Below are 16,445 nucleotides of genomic sequence, written 5' to 3' on the forward strand. Positions count from 1 at the left end.
CAGGACCCCACTCTTATCTGGGATTTTGATAAATATGTCATTTTTGTGATTTTCGAAAATAATTTTGTTACAGAAAATTATAAACCTAGCAGGCAAGCATGGAGACTAGTGCAACACCCAACTTCGGTAAACCCTAACAGTTTACCCTTCTTGCTGGTGCCACATTTTTGCAGTGTGACTTAGCAACCTAACTGTGCGTTTTTCTGTCCCAGTCACGGTTGTCCCACACCTTTTACAACACAGGGCTCTGCTCCTGCCTTGCTCCTAATTCTAGGTGAGTTCCCAGAAGTGGGCTGTTCTCCACCTTTGCCTGTGACCTTGCAGACCTTTCTTTGATGTGACTTTCCTCCTGATGGCCTTCCTCCAGCAGCCCTCCGAGCACAGTCGTGGCCTCTGTAATTTGGTTTATGTAACTCTACAACGTGGTCTCTTTCACACGACTTACTTTGCTGTGTTATAATTGTGTGTGTGTAGATGTAGACCCTGGTGGACTGTGGAGGGTGTAGAGAACACAGGGACTACATCTCAGTCATTTTTTATCCCAACCCAGAGCACTCAATAAACTGCCATCTCCATGGCAACCAGGAGACGCCTCAGAAGAATTGAGAAACCGACAGAAAATTTCCTAGCTTTATCAAATATTTTGATTCAGTCTCATGTTAAAAATGTACCAGTAAACTTGGTAAATAGGGTCATAAGCAGTTGCATCCCGGTGGTTGGAGGATATTAAAGTCAAGTCCCATCTTACAGATTCGGTTCTAAAGTCAGCGTGTGATGTGAAAGTCACACACAATGAACATGACTCTGCAAGACCCTGGTGTTACCCATGAGGAACAACATACATGGCTTTAGTGTGTGCAGCTCTGTGTAATTAGATGTGTGTATTCATACATAACATGCACAACATAAAGCATATAATATGTGTACATTATTTTGAATTCTGGGAAAGTGGATTGCATGAACTTGAAGTTTCATGCATTCATTCATTCATTCAACAAATATTTTTCGAGAACCTGCTTGTGCAAGCCACAGGTGTGGGCACCTAGGAAACTTCGGTCTACAAAGCAAACATCCTTGCCCTCTTGGAACTTAAATTCTAGCATGGGAAAGCAAACACTATACAATGTTTAGATAATATGTTTAATATGGCAAAAGGAAATAAAACATATTTTTAAAAAGTCAAGCAGAATAAGCAGGCCTGGGAGTGACGAGAGGGGTGTGGAGGCAGGTTGGGTTGGGTTGGAATTTCCAATCAGGTGGAGTTAAAGCCTCACTGAGCAAAGATGGAGTAAGAAAGTTGAGGAGTCAGGCATGTGAGGTCGGGGGGGGGCACCCCAGGTGGGGAAGTATCCGGGCAGGAGCTTGCTTGAATCTCAACAGCCAGGTGGCTGGAGAGGAGTGACTGCATGTCACTAGGCGTCTAAATGCAGAGCAGCTGAAATTGCCATGAGTTTGTGTTAATTCAAGAAATAAGGAACTTACAAACTACAGCGGGAGGTGCAATGCAGAATACCAACTGTGATGGGATTGCATTGTCGTTCAGGAAAACCACTGACCAGGTCTGGAAACTTGGGTCTGCTCAGAAGACAAGTAAAGGGTAGACAGTTGCCTTTTCTGCAAGTGGGAAATAGGAGACAGATAGCTGTATTCCTGCTCAAGATAACAGAGAGTTGGAAGGCTGGCCCCTGGGAACCTGGGCCCCGGGCTTCCCGACTGCTCTGTACATTATTGTGACCTGACGACTTTGAAAGAAAGATCCAGGCTAAAGGAACAGAAAGGTTTGCGTTGTGTTGAAACATAACCAGCTAACGTTGGTGAAGGAATTTATTTTATGACCTCAGTAGTCCTCGAAGACCTGATTCTTCTCTGATTTCGATGATTATGCTATTATTTGAAACTGTCATTTCGTATTTCTGACTCTGTCAGAAATAGGTTCTAAAACAGATGAACTATGATATTGGGAAAAGTGTCATGAAGTCAACGATATAAAAAGCCTAGATTTTGAAGCCCAAGTGGATTTAATTTTATACACTTGCAGGTGATGTTTTATTATCTATTTTGGGGAAGAAGTCTTGATCAAAGAGCTGTGCTCTCACACGTTGCCTACTTTGGCAAAATCTTATCTTTTTCTTCCCCATCCGTCCTGTTTTCCTTCCCCCGTCTTGTCTAGCACTTGCATCCACCCGATTTGCCATGACTGGGCCTTAAAGACACTGTAATTGACCCGAGGAGCCACACCATGGCAGCCATGGTGCCCGCCAAATCCCTTTCTCCTGAAGCCCCTGCTGGACCGCGTTTCCCGGCAGCCTTGCAGTTAGGGGTGGTCACGTGACTGAGGTCCAGCCACTGGAACGGGAGCCATGGTGATGTGAGCCGCTCCCAAGCTTGACCACACAAACCTCCCCTTCCCTACAGTATTCCATGCCTTTTCCCAACCAAAAGCTGGATACGGAAGACTCTTAAGACCCCGGAAGATGCAAAGTCCACTCACACCAACGTGGAAGGTCATCCGCTGATCAGAAGCACCTCTTTAGCCTTGACGTGGGCAGTACACTTCTTCTGTGTCAGCCCCCTGGTATTGGCGGTCTGCCTGTCACGGCATCTTGCGTAACAGTAACTGACGGCCTTTATCCCGTGTTTGGCTTAGTGTTTCACGTGTTGCTGCTGTGCATTATTTATAGTACTTAATTAACTGGGCTCAGCCCCCATTCTTTAGCCACCTTTTTTCCTTAAGATAGTAAAAAACATGCCTGTTCATGGCTTCTGATGATAGAATTATTGCAGTGTGGCTTATCAGATGGTTTAATGCAAAATAACGATGAGTGGTGCCCCCCCACGTCATAAATACATGAAACCAAAGCTTGTAATTCTTAAGAAATGGATGTTGAGAAATTCCTCAAAATCAATAGACTTAATTTTACTCAGGGACAAAATCAGTCCCCGGGAGTAAACTGGGCACCTTGGAGAAACATTCTAATCCTTTTAGGACCTTCTTGTGGATTTAATGATTAGAAAGAATCACCTCTCTCACCGCTAGTCCTCAGGCAGGTGGCTCGGGCTGGTAGCTAAGCTTTGGAGGGAGAACCAAGGTTGGTGGCAGAGAGGGTGCTTCCCCCTTGTTCAGTCAGTCCCAGCTGCGAAACTCGGCCCCTTTCCTAATTGTAGCTGATTTTTAAAATTTACCTGGATTGGGCTAGTGGTTTTATTAGCATTCAGTTTCATGAAATGGTTTTCCTCATTTCTACTTAATTATATTTAATACTATAACACACAGAATGTGGTTGTTTCCAGAAAAAAAATGTTTGGGGAAATTAATAAGTTAACAGATAAACTCTGCCCTATGAAACAGTGCAAAGGACCACACTGGCTCCTTGGAAAGTGGATGCGTGTCCCCGGACTTAGACCTCTATCCTCTGGAGGCTTTGGAGCACTCAGCTGCCGCGGTTGTGGCCCTTGCCTTTCTGCCTTTCACACCCAGATCATCCTTTCTGCTAATTCACATCTCTCTTGATGGCTCAGGGCTGACTCTCAAGCTGTACGTGGCACAGTGCTTTCCCCTCTCGTGTTTTTGGTAATTGTACATGCAGATGTGAACAAAAATGTGGACGCCATTCCTCACACCACTCCACCCAAGGAGGCTCCTTTCTTTTTGTGTCCTACCCCTCCTTCAGTCCAGAACAAAGCCCACAGCCCAAGAGGAATCTTTGGGCCACGATGCCTTGAAATGAGTCGCGTCCCCTCTGTGTTCCGACAGCAGTGACTGCGTCTACGATTTACTAGTCAGCTATAACGAGCATGCTGATTCATCTAATTCTCTATGTCTTGTGGCTCAGTTTGAATGAAAGCCTCTTGAGGGAGCAGGTCCTCAAGCGTGATTCTAGCCCTGGGAAACCCGTCACAGCACTTTCTTTCTCCTGATCGTTGAAAGCACACGTGTAGATTGATTAGCAGATACGGGAGACTTCTCGAAAGTCAAGGTTAGTTCAGAGGGTTGACGAAACTCAGCATCCTTGAATGTGTGTCTGGACTCTACCGCTGATCAGCCAGGTGAGTTTGGGCTGTGAGGATGCATTTCAGCATCTATGAAATGAGGCGAAGGCTCCTTAACCGGCTTGTTTCCCATGGTTATGAGAGTCTGCTGGAACAGCACGTGAAAACGCTTTCAGAACAGACAGCAGGACCATGAAGACGATGTTTGAAACGGGCTTGGGAGACCTCCGAGCTTCTACATGGGGAATCCAAACTGGGACTATTGTGGAGAAGACAGGTGGACTTACAGAGTGTCTGGGTGCATCTGAGTGAACCAACAGAGACGAGGTGAGATCGCGTGCTGATGAAGCTGGGATAATCGGAGTGGTCAGAGAGCACGGGACTTCCTGTGCTGGCTCTTAGGCTGGGGCAAGGCGGCACTGAGGATTTGTGAGCAAGCGAATTATATAAACAGATTTATTCTTTGGAGAGAGAAAAATCTAGTAGATCATTTGCCCCTAATAATACCTCCTGACATTTGCAGTGAGCCTCCCACATAATTCCCAGAAAAATAATTTTAAAGGAATTGTAATCTCTGACTCTCTGTGTTCCCAATATAATTGATGTGTATTTTTCCACATTTGAACCCATGACTACGCCATCACTACAGACATATTCTGCATGTGTGTTACCAGGTTTTGCTACAATCTGCTAGTCACTTGTACTGATGCCACCATGTTTTCTGAATGAATTGAGGTAAGAGACCAGAGCTCATATAAAATCCACAACCTAAGGTGTCACAAGTGAATTATACTGTGTGATGTATAATCATGAACTTCTGTTTTATAACTTTCCATCATAAGAAGAAACATGCATTCACTCATCAGAGTCTTTATTCTTGGCTATGAATTTACAACTAGCTGCAAAATGCAAATTAATGTTCACTTAAATTACATTAAATGTGTTCCAATATAATATTATTTATTATAAAAGTAAAGTATAATATTAGTTATTATAAAAGTAAAATTTTTTTTTAAGAAATCAACATGTGCAGGTAAGGTAAAACATTAAAATCCTGTCTCCCTCCCTCGCTGCCTGTTGCCCAGATCAGTTGCTCCTGTTTCCAGGAGAACTTGCTCCTTCGAAGGGATAGTTTCCCTTTTTGTTAACCCTTTGGCAACAGGGGAGCCAGAGCGCAGGAATGAGCTTCCCTGGGCTGCGGTGTGAATGGCTGCTTCTCACCTTGGAAGGAGCCGCTCTTGCCTGCCTGAACCAAACCTGCTGTTTTCACTTTCTGATCATTTTCTTGATTTTTTTTTTTAATGTATGGACATGTCCTTTCCTTCAGTCAAAGACTTTTTGAATCGCATTTCATTTTAAGCTTTGTCGCTGGGATCTGTTTAGGTAAACTATGGTTTTACAAACTGATGCTCAAATTTCTTTTTTTTTAATGTTTTGTCCTCCAATATCTTGTTAGCAGGAGTGCAAATGGGGTTTGCATCTGAAACACTAATATTCACTATTCAGTCAGCTGAGACGCTTCCTTCTTTTAATTTCCATAAATGTCAGTTAATGCCTCTTTTCACCTTTGGGTGAATAGTCAATAGAAAAATCAGTTCTGTGACAAATGAACAGCAACATGATTTTACACACGAATTATTTAACAAAGGTTATTTTTATCCTAGGAGAGAAAGACTTAAGGTAAATATCAGCAGCAAATTATTAATTTACCTTTATTACTATTATCCATAGAAATGCACACCCGCAGGAAGTAAGACAATTTATACCTCACTTTTCAGTTAGTTCACATCATAGGACTGTAATAATGACGCAATAAGAAACCGCTGAAAATGAGTAAACAGATATGTAAGTGATAAAGCTCATTTAAGCCTCTGCGTCCTGCTGTGCTTCCCCCTGGGCCGTGAGAGGTCTCCTGGGGTTTAACCCCTAGAGTAAGTGAAGGGATTAGCGACGCCCCACGGCGGGACACAGAGGTCGCATGAAGTCGGTCCTCACATCACTTGATCAATCAGACTCTATCTTCATAGCTAACTGACACTTCCTGGACATCAGAAGACACAAAACAGGTGACAAACCTGGAGTGCAGGGCAGGATGGGGGTGGGGAGTGGGAGATGGAGACTGTGTTCTTGTCTTGAACTTTTAGATATCAGATCAGCCAGAGTTTCTCAATAACAGAAAAAAAACCCTACTTTTAACTCCCGTCCTGAGTTGTCCAGGCTGTGATCACCAGCGTTTTAAGTAGCACTGTTTTCCAAAGATTAGTTTCGAAGAAGGAATCTTCTTGTTAAAAATCTGCGGAAAGGGAGGGATTTCGTTCGCGGATGAGGACCGCAGCACACAGGAAAGTGACTGTGGACTGTGGTCACTGCTGCAGCTGTCCTCATGTTCTGGGAGCTCGAAATAGACTGCTCAGAGGCGTATTCATATGTTGAAGGTACGTGGCTTCCCGTCTCCCTTCTGCAGTCCTTCCTTAAAGGCAGAAAGGAGAAGGTGGGGCTATGGGTGCCACCCAGGCTGCATTCAGGTGGTCTAAACTGACTGGAGGGGGTAAATTAAGAATGCTGAGCTCCCCTAAGTGCAGCCCACGTCGGGGAGTGCCTTGGGTGATGCTGCCCGACCCCTGGTGCTTGTGGAAGGGTCAGACAGTCCCAGCTCCCAGCAAATCCTGGATCCAAGTGGACCCTGAGCTCTGCAGCTTCCAGGTCTCTTTAGAATGTCAACTATAAAAATGAAAATCAGAATAATCTCCAAGTGTGTTATTAGATCTTCCACCAATTTTTTTTCAAAGACATTTAAGCTGACAGATAGCTTGTGCCCTTTTCTAGAAGCCCGAGTTTTACACCTGTCATTGAATAGCACCATTTTCCCCCATGCCATCCAGAAATAATAATTCTGGGTAGAAGGTGTCTTAGGCCATTTGGGGTACTATCACAAAATGCCACAGACTAGGTGGCTTATAAACCACAGAAATCTATTTCTCCCAGTCTTGGAGGCTGGAAGTCTGGGGTCGGGGAGCTGGCGTGGTTGGGTGGGGCCTGCTTTCCAGGTCACAGACCTCTCACTGTGTCCTTCCACGGTGGAAGGGCACCGATCCCATTCGTGAGGGCTCCGCCCTCATGACCTAATTACCCCAAAGGCCTTATTCCAAATGCCATCACTCGGAGCATAGGATCCCAATGTGTGAATTTGCGGACACGAACATTGAGACCATAGCATAGGAGACGCTTATTTGATTGGCCAAGGCATTGTGGTCTTTGGCCACCCTGACGTCTAGGGTGACTGTCCCACTCCCGTCACTGACCCCACTCACCAGCCACTCAAACCCATCTAGGCATGTCCGAATTCAGAGCCACACTTGAGTCCGGGACCCCGCACACGCTCTGGGGTTTCAGAGCCAGAGAGCGTTTTTAACAAGTTCCCAGGGCTTTACAGTGTTGGAAAGGGTCTTCTCTGAATCTGGGAGATGGGAACTACCTCTGAAGGGTGGGAGTCTGTCCACAGTCAACCTGGCAAGGCTCCCTTCTGTTGACTGAAATAAGCACGCAGCCTAAAAGTTAAGAGTTATATTTGATTTGGCAGGAGGACTCGAGCCGGGCTGACAGCCTCTCAGATCGCTCTGAGGGACTGATCCCAAGAGGTAGGGGAGGAGCTAGGACATATAGGAGCTTTACAACAAGGACCAGGTAGTTGGAACAATAAAATATTGCTTGTTATCTAAAGAAAATCAGGCATTACAAATTAAAGAATCTAGTGCTTTTCTATGTATGGGAGGAAGCAAACATTTGGGCTCACTGAATTCATTCCTTTGACAAGCACCTTGCTATCTAGGGCCAGGGTCCTGTCCTTTCTTATTCTGAGTCCGCTCAGGGTGCACCATTGTGAGTGGCTGCAGAGGCTGGGCTGCAAGCCTGTCCTCACTGGGGGGGGGTGGCAGCCGCTGATGTCTTGGTTTCAGCATTCTTTGCTTACTGCTATGATTGCAGTATTTTCACTCACATTGCAGTATTTTCGTTCACACTTCCCTGGCCTCGATGGGGTGAGGTGCCTGATTGCCCCTAAGTTTCCAAAACAGTGACACCACAAGTCTAATAGACTGTAGTGACATTTGTCCCTGTTCTCAAACGTGCATCCAAACATTCATACACTCACTCAGCTCAGACCCTCTGAGTAAGTGCACCGGATGCCTTGTGCTGGGCAGAGATTAACTCACTAGTTTCGGTCTCCAAAAGACACCCAGAGTCTCACCACACAAAAACGAATCTTGCCCGCGGGGCGTCCCAGCCGCACAGACCAGCACTCTCCCCAGTTGCATTATGTCTGTGACCCTTTTTAAATCATATAATAGTTATCCCTGACTCTTAATGGTTCTTAAGTGATTTTATTATAATGTTAATGAAACCTGCATCCACATCATTACATAAAATCCCTTTATTCTTTTAGCTTTCAGTATAGCTAAGAAATCAAAGCTGATTCAGTGAAACCAAAACCTACAAAAGCCAAAAAAGCTAACATTTACATTTATTTGAAGTATGATTTTGTTTAGATGAAATGAAATTGCTGTTGAAAATACTAACCTGGCTCTGACTCTGATCCCTGCACCTTAGTGAGATCTACTGTCGTGTGCCTTTGGTTGACCCACGTCTCCATCTTTTCTATTTGAACTGCTAGGCAACCTACCTTACAATGTCAAATCACTTAGCATTTTCTTGGAGGAAAAGACCTTATCTGAATATTAAATCCATTTACTCTCTCCTCGTTAACCTGCAACGATGTAAATAATGTGACCTGTGTCAGTCTGCTTGTAAATAAAATACATCAGAAAATGAAATCTCACTGAGCACTAGCTTAAAAAGCAGGCATTCAAGTGGTCCAAAGCACAATTACACCAATTTTTTTAAAGTATCATAAAAATAAAAAAAAGCAAAAAAAATTTTAGATTGTCCCAAGAAATTGAGGACCCCTGGAAAAACATTTACAGATCTCAATTTCAGAAACAGCTAACAGTTGTTGAAATTACTCACTAATATCTGATTTTTAGTGCTTTTTCTCTTACTCCAAAATCTGAAAGACATCTAGACCTTTTGTCATTTTCTTCTTGCATAATTTTCTTTATTTTAAATCGTATAGAAATCATAGTTATGTTATAAATCCAGTATTTTGAGATCTTCTTGTTAATCAGGAAGGAAAAGAACATGTTATATTTACATAGGGCCACAAATCATGCAAACTACTTTGATTTAACATTATCCGATTGAGTCATCAAGATAATCATAAGTCAGTATGTTTGAGGGTTTTCTCGAGTCAAAGAGTTAACAATTGACAAAACCATAAGAGCCCACATTTATAGAATGCTCCCTACATTTTCAAGGCACTTAAAGGCAGCTCACATATGGCATCCATATAACCCCCGCCCCCGTCCTTCTGAGGTTGACGATGACTGTGAACCCACTTCACAGGTGAGGAGGCTGGTGGGCTTGGTCAAGGTCACACATCCATTAGGTGGCAAATTCAGGATTCCCATCCAGGCACTCTGACTGGAGAGACGTGGTTTGTCCACATCCCACCCAGACTCAAACCAGAATCAGAGTCCTCGCGGGTCTGCCAGTCTCTGTTAGAGACGGAAGCTCAGTGTCATTACCGGCACTTGTCTGCATCAAGCCCCGTGGAAATGCCTCCGGGCCTTTTCCACCCCTCTTTCCAGCTGGGGCCCATCTCGTCTTTCAAAATTCAGAGCAAAGTTACCACCTCTTTGAAGTCTCTCCAGACCTTCCTCTACAGAGCCCCCTTCTCCAGGTAAATGATACAAAAAAAAAAAAAAAAGGAAAAAAAGCTTAAAAAGACTCCTTCTTGTTGACCCACTCATGTCAAGACACTTGCACGGCTGGCATGTCCACCAGTTCGTTTAGAAGCAGGACACTTGTCACTTTCATGGTGCTGCCGCGTAGAGCCCCGCGGTCCGGGTCCTGTCTTACTTCCCAGCGGGAGTGCTGCCCTCTGGTTCTGAAAGATAATGATTTTGTGTGCAAACACGATTATATAGAACATGTCAGAAGAAAAACTAGGTAAGGGACCAGCTGTCTGGAGGGATAACGTGGGGGGAGATACATCTTTGGCAACAACGGAAAACCAGACTGAAGACACCGGTATGGCTCCTTTTATGCTTCAAACAAACCAGGATAAATGAGGTCCAGGGAGAAGCCGGCTAACTCCAGGCCACACTGCCAGGGGCACCCCTGACCCCACAGTCATCTCTCTTCTTTCTGAAAAGAAATGGTTCCCTTTCAATACCCAAACCAAATTTTTCATGCTTAGCATGCACAGGGTCCTGGGTTCAATCCCCAATACCTCCTCTAAAAAGAAAGAAAACCTAATTACCTGCCCCCTGCCAGTAATAAAATAAATAATTGAAATATTTTAAATAAATAAATAAATAAATAAATAAATAAATAAATAAATAAATAAATAATCATATTCAATTTATTGGGAAATAGCAAATGATGGCAAGGGATGTTGTAACGGTTTCTGTTACCACCAATGGGATGTGAAATATAAAGAATGACCAAACACCGATTTTGATATTTTCTATGCTGCTGGATAATATTGCAAATACTTTCTCTGCCTCATAGGTTACTTGACCACCACTTAACTAACATGCAGAGTTGCATGTGTTTGCTGTTCTAAAATACTGAAGCTCTTACAGTGTCTTTGACAAATGTGACTTGTGTGCCTCATAACCTGGTAAATTTAATAAATCTAAATGAAGCAGATTGAGCGTCATTAGTCAGGGCACACGGTCCCTGTCTTCTGATCTTTTCCACGTTGTCTCACAGATCATAGTTCTCAAGTGCCCTCTGACTTTCACTGTGTCAAAAGGGGTGGCCGAGCATATGTCCTTACACAGAATTTCAGCCTTAATTTAGGACAACCTGTGAAGATTCATTGTATGTGTGTTTTTTTTTTTTAACAAAGATCAATACCGTTGATATTTCAGCATCTCATTTATGCCACTCTGGCAACTATTTTTATATACCTCTTAGATTTTACTCAGTGCCTATTAATCTCCATAATATAAGATACAGTCATGGGATCTCTCAGTGAGAAGGTTTATTCTGAGCATTGGTTGATTATCGCAAACATCAGTCAAATTTTTGCTTATCACGGAAGCATCGAAAGCTCCTGGTGGTTGATTCAAAGAGGGTGGGCGTCTGTCTCCACTACATTATTCAAGACATCGATATCCTCATTAAGAAAATGCCTTCTAATGGTTTGTGTGTCTTAAATTTTCCACCTTTTATAATGTGCTGGGGAATTCAGATATTTTTAGTAAATGCCGAGAAGCTTTGAAAGGCTAGAGAGCTTTTTTTTTGTTTGTTTCCCCAGGGAAGCAATGACTCAGGGGATTTGGGACATTTTATGTCAAAATCCCTCCCCACAAGCCTAATTCAGATCAGCAGCCGCTGAAAGTCACTCTCAGCAGATGGGCTGCTTCTGCGGTGTGACTCACTCTCCAAATCTTCCCTATTATGAAGGTCTTAGCAGAGGGTCACACCTAGTATATATTTTTGGCCATTATGAAAAGCTGCTGAAAAGAGTTTAGCATGGAAAAGAAATACAGAATGGATAGATTCTGTGCCTCATACGAGGACAGAGGGTCTGTGCACACCAGCAGCGGCATAAATACAGCACAAGCCATCAGGTCGTGGAAAAGCATCTCCAGCTGCTGGGTGGAGACTGGGATTGTGTTTTCATGCTCTACTCTGTTTTGTTAGGAACTGGCCTCCATCTTTACATGTATATATATTTGCACTCTACTTGCTTTCTTTTAGATTAATTATTTATTGTTTCATATTAATTTGTTAATTATACCTCCTCTCACTATTCTTTTTGTACTTTTGCTGGAGAATAAGGCGTGACTCCTTGATTTATTTCACCTTAATAAATTACGTTATTCTGGTCATTTCCCTAATACCGCTGGCCCCTTCGACCCTCTAAGCTCCACGTTTCCCTCCTGGCTCTTGCAGTTGCTGTTGGTGTGCTGTTCTACATACGATGTAAAGTCTGTAAGACACTGCAAGCATATCATTTATATTTACCCATGGACTGAATTCCCGTGTCCTTAATTCTCTCTTAAATTTCCATTTTTCACCTTGGATCATTTTCTTCACCTTAAAAAAAAAAAAAAACAGGCAAGACTTGTGATAGCAAATTTCCTTGTTCTCGTTTGTCCAAAAAATTGTTTTCAGCTTTCTTTCATTTTTGCAAGATGTCTTGATTGAGTATAGAATCCTAGGTTGAACTACTGTCTTTCAGTGCTTTAACCTGCAATTTGTGGTTTTCTGGCTTCCAACGTTTCTGTTTAGAAGTCAGCATTCACTCTCATGATTGCTCCTTTGAAGGTAATTGGGTTTTTTTCCTCTAGATTTGTAAAACTTTTTTCTTTGTCTTTGACCTTGGGCATTTTTAATACAGTGTCTTACTGATTACAAATTGTCCTTATTGTTGCTGGCAGTGTGTGGATTTATCTTGTGTGTGGTTTGCTGAACTTCATAATTTGTCCACCCCAGGTTCTGGAAACTTATTGCTTTGAATATTGCTTTGCCACTTTCTTTACATTTCTGCTCCTTTTAGGTGCATGTCTATTCTGCTGTTTCTTTTATTTATTCATCTTTTTCTCTATTTTCTTAAGCATTTAATTATAGGTAATTTTAAAGTCTGTTTCTGCTAACTCTAAACCTGGACCATCCATGAGTCTGTTTTAGCTTTTGGCTTTGGGTAAATATCCTGTCTGTTCACATGTATAGTAACTTCTGGTTGCATAGTAGGCATTGTGGGTGAGCAGACTACAGACACCACAGATGACGCCTTCTCCCTAAGAGGATTTCACCAGCCTGCGTCAGGAAGCAAAGGCAAGAGGCGATCACCTTAATCCAATCAAGTATTGAGCTGTGATGGAAAACCAGCCTACCTCTGGTTGTCCGCTAATCCTCCGGCCGCGCCCTCCTGTGCGTGGACTGAGACCCTGACAGTGTGCGCTCATCAGCACTGAAACATTATTGTAGCTCCAGCTGTGCGTTTCAGAGCCCCTGGCCCGGCTCTCCTGCTGTGTGCCCCACTCAGTTTCAAAATCTGCAAGTCTTGAAGATGAGGCTTGTCGGATACTTAAGGCTATCACCTCTCCTGTCATACTTTTTGCTTCTGAAGCACGTCTAGGCGATTTCACTCTGCTTTTTATAAGTTTTTGGCTCAGGGCCCCACTCACTCATGCATTTGAAGAACTCAACAAACGTCTCTTGGGGAAAATGACCGTGCATCTGGGGGTTCTCAAGTTTTCAAATGGTTCATCTAGTCTCATCCAGCTGCAAAATATCGTATGGATTTTCTCTCTTTTAAAAAGGGTTCTCGAGACCTACAGAAGGACTCCACATGTCCCCAGAAGACCAAAAAAGTAGCTGGTAATTATCCAGTTATCCATTTGCTGGGAAAGAGTCTCCCCATCCATAATGTTAGTTTTTCTAATTCACAGTTTACCAGAATTTTCCAGTGTTTCAAAAATATGATTTTTGTAATTTATCCCCTTTTTTGCACTTTTACAATGGGAGCAGTAACCTGCCATGACCTAAACATCCAATGTAGAGGGTCCTTCTTTTGTTTCTAAATAGATCGATGTGAAGTTGTGTTACTTCAGAAAGATGAGATCTCTATGAAATGTTGGGAAAATAAACAACTGAGAGGGATACACTTCCATCCATTAAATATCCTCCCGTAAGAGTAAATCCAAGGACAGTGTTTTTCAGAGGTTGCTGTTATGTGCTGACTGTGTGCCAGGGAACATACATACAAATATTCAATATTCAATTTGATTTACAGGGTAAATCAAGCTGATGCTAAATGTAATCAACACAGCATCCGCCAGTGGAGAAGACAGAGGAACTCGAATACATGAGTGAAAGAAACACATGCTTCACTCAAATCCCAATTAGAAAAAGAAGGAAAGAGGGAGACGGTGTAGGGACCCTGGTCTTTCAGATCCTCGACATCAATTCTTTACATAAATAATCAGCCTTGTGGGACAAGAGTTGGGAAGACAGACTCTGCATTCAGACTGCCTGGTTCCACCATTTTCCATGTGGCTTTGGGAAATTACTTAACCTTTTTGCGCCTTAGTGCCCCACCTGCAAAGGGCTTGCAGTGCTTTCCGGAGTTCCTGGGAGGGCTGCTCGAGTTCATATCGGCAAGGTGCTCAGGAAGGCACCTGACACACACTTAGCACTGAAGTGTTCATTCCATAACTGATTTTATGCACGCCCTCCCCCCTGTTTTCTTGGCTCGCTTCCCTGACAGTGGAGGCTTTCCGGCTTCCACAAGAGTCTTCCCAGCAGGAAAATGCCCGGTTTGCAGGTCATTCTGGTACAATCCTGGAAACTAGAGAAAAACACCCTTTTCAAGGGGTGTAGTGTTTGCGCAGCTCACTTTTGATCAGTGCCTGGAGCTTGCTTCAGGGATTGGGCAATCATAGTCTTGCTTTCCTTTTTTTAATGTGGTTATCAATAGATTCAATTTGGGGCGACCCCCTTTTGCTAATAACCAGTTCCAGAAATCTAGTTTTGCACTACAGACATGCATTTGACCTCCTGGCTTCTGTGTTTTAACATCATGTCTCAATGTTCTGCCCATCTCTTTGGTTCTAGGCTTTAAAAATCTTCTTCTGTCGGCTGTAGGCCCGGGTGCCCAGACCTGTCCTGGGACGCTGACGGTCCTTGTTGTTTTCAGATGACTGTTCTCACCTAAGCCAACCAGTGGTGCCTTTGTTTCATTCTCCTTTGTCTTGATGGAGAGGCTGGAGGTGACGCAGGAACAAAGTAGCAGGTGCTTTGAAGGCGGGCTGAGCTGTCTCACTTCCTCTGAATCCTCCCCAGTACCCCCATTCTGATGTCCAGAATCTCATTTTTTTCAACCAGCATACTCACTGTAGAATTGACAGAAAAATCGGTCTCTGCCATGCACAGCGGTTCCAGATTACTGGTTGCAGGCAGTAGAGGGAACCCACACCATGTAGCCTGCTTGTGTGGAAGGATCCCAGTCGCCCCCGGCGGGCAAGCTCTGCCTCTCCAGGGACCTCAAGGAAGCCGATGAAGCAGCCGATACAGTTGCACGTTGTGATGCCCTGCTCCCACGGCCCCTGAAGTTCCCATCTCTGCGGACCCCCTGGTTAATGCATGGTGGTCAGAATGGGGTCACATGACCTCAAAAGATGTCGACTAGTAACTGTGAGTAGGCAGAGGAGTGGATTCTGGAATGGTGTGAGACTTCAGAAATCCACGCACATCTATTACAGACGGAATTACAGTTGCGATACATTAAATGACCAAGTGGGTGATGCTGTAAGAGTGTATACAATGAGACGGCAAACAGACACTGCATTCCTTCTAGTATCCCTGGGTTTACATCAGATGCTGACCAGGGCCCCCTCCTAACTGTTCCACAAGTTCCATTTATTGTCTTAATTCTGCAGCCCACCGCCGAGCCCTGGGCGCGCTGCTCTCGGGGCAGCAGAGCCGGGAGGCTTCCGAGCGGGGCCGGGGTGCATGTGCCCCGGCCGGCGCCCCGGGTCCAGGTGGGTGGCCCTGTGGCCCTCCTCACGCGTCCGCAGTGTTTGGTGCTACCGTTTCCCCCTCTCTTCCCGCAGGTGATCCACCAGCTGCGGCTCTCGGAGAACGAGAGCGCGGCGCTGCAGGAGCTGCTGGACTGGCGGCGGCGGCTCTGCGAGGAGCGGGGGGACTGGCCGCAGATCCTGCGCCGCTCGGAGCCCAGGGCGCCGCCCCCGCCTCCCTGCAAGAAGCCCACCCTTCTGAAGAAGCCCGAGGGGGCCTCCTGCAGCCGGCTGCCCTCCCAGTTCTGGGACACCACCCTGTGAGGCGGCGCGGGCTCCGGGCTCGCGGGCGGGGCGGCGTCGGGAGCATCGGGGCGCTCAGGCCGCACGTCTCCACGCAAAGCACAGGACAGCCCGCTAAGTGCACGCGACCCCCGGGCGTGTGCGCGCGCGCGTGCATGCATGTGTGTGCGTGTGCGCTTTCCCACCCGGGGTACGCTCAGATTTTCAGGCCCCGCGGACCTGGGCATTGCGACCCCGAGGGAGCGAGAGCGAGGCCGGGCCAAGGGCGGCCGCGGAGGGAGGGGACGCCAGGGAGGAGGGGCCCACGCACGCTGCGCAGCCGTGTCTGCGCGGTCCGACCGCGCGCGACTGTGCTCCGGTCACCCTGGGACACACTGTACAGGACATACGTTCTCTTTCTTTGTAGGTGTTTGTGTTTTATTGCAGTTCCGATCCTGATCGTTCCTTACGTTTGTTACTGTGTTTTATATCTTTATGCAATTGGTGGTGCTCCCTTTCTTCAAAATACAGATTTTAAAACATCATTTCTAGAATTTTTTCCCACATACCTTTAATGTTTGT

The 16,445-nt window shown here is 45.0% G+C and overlaps 1 protein-coding gene across 1 annotated transcript in view; it reads left to right on the plus strand.

The window, feature by feature from the left end:
• Positions 1 to 16,085, plus strand: part of LOC140694373 (unconventional myosin-XVI-like) — a 272,327-nt gene extending 256,242 nt beyond the window's left edge. Inside the window, exon 28 of the mRNA XM_072957644.1 lies at positions 15,678 to 16,085. Within this exon, the coding sequence (XP_072813745.1) occupies positions 15,678 to 15,905 (228 nt within the window). The 3' untranslated portion in view covers positions 15,906 to 16,085. The remainder of the gene's footprint in view (positions 1 to 15,677) is intronic.
• The last annotated feature ends 360 nt before the right edge of the window (positions 16,086 to 16,445 follow it).

Source organism: Vicugna pacos, unplaced genomic scaffold (genome assembly GCF_048564905.1).
Source record: "Vicugna pacos unplaced genomic scaffold, VicPac4 scaffold_21, whole genome shotgun sequence".
Lineage (NCBI taxonomy): Eukaryota > Metazoa > Chordata > Mammalia > Artiodactyla > Camelidae > Vicugna > Vicugna pacos.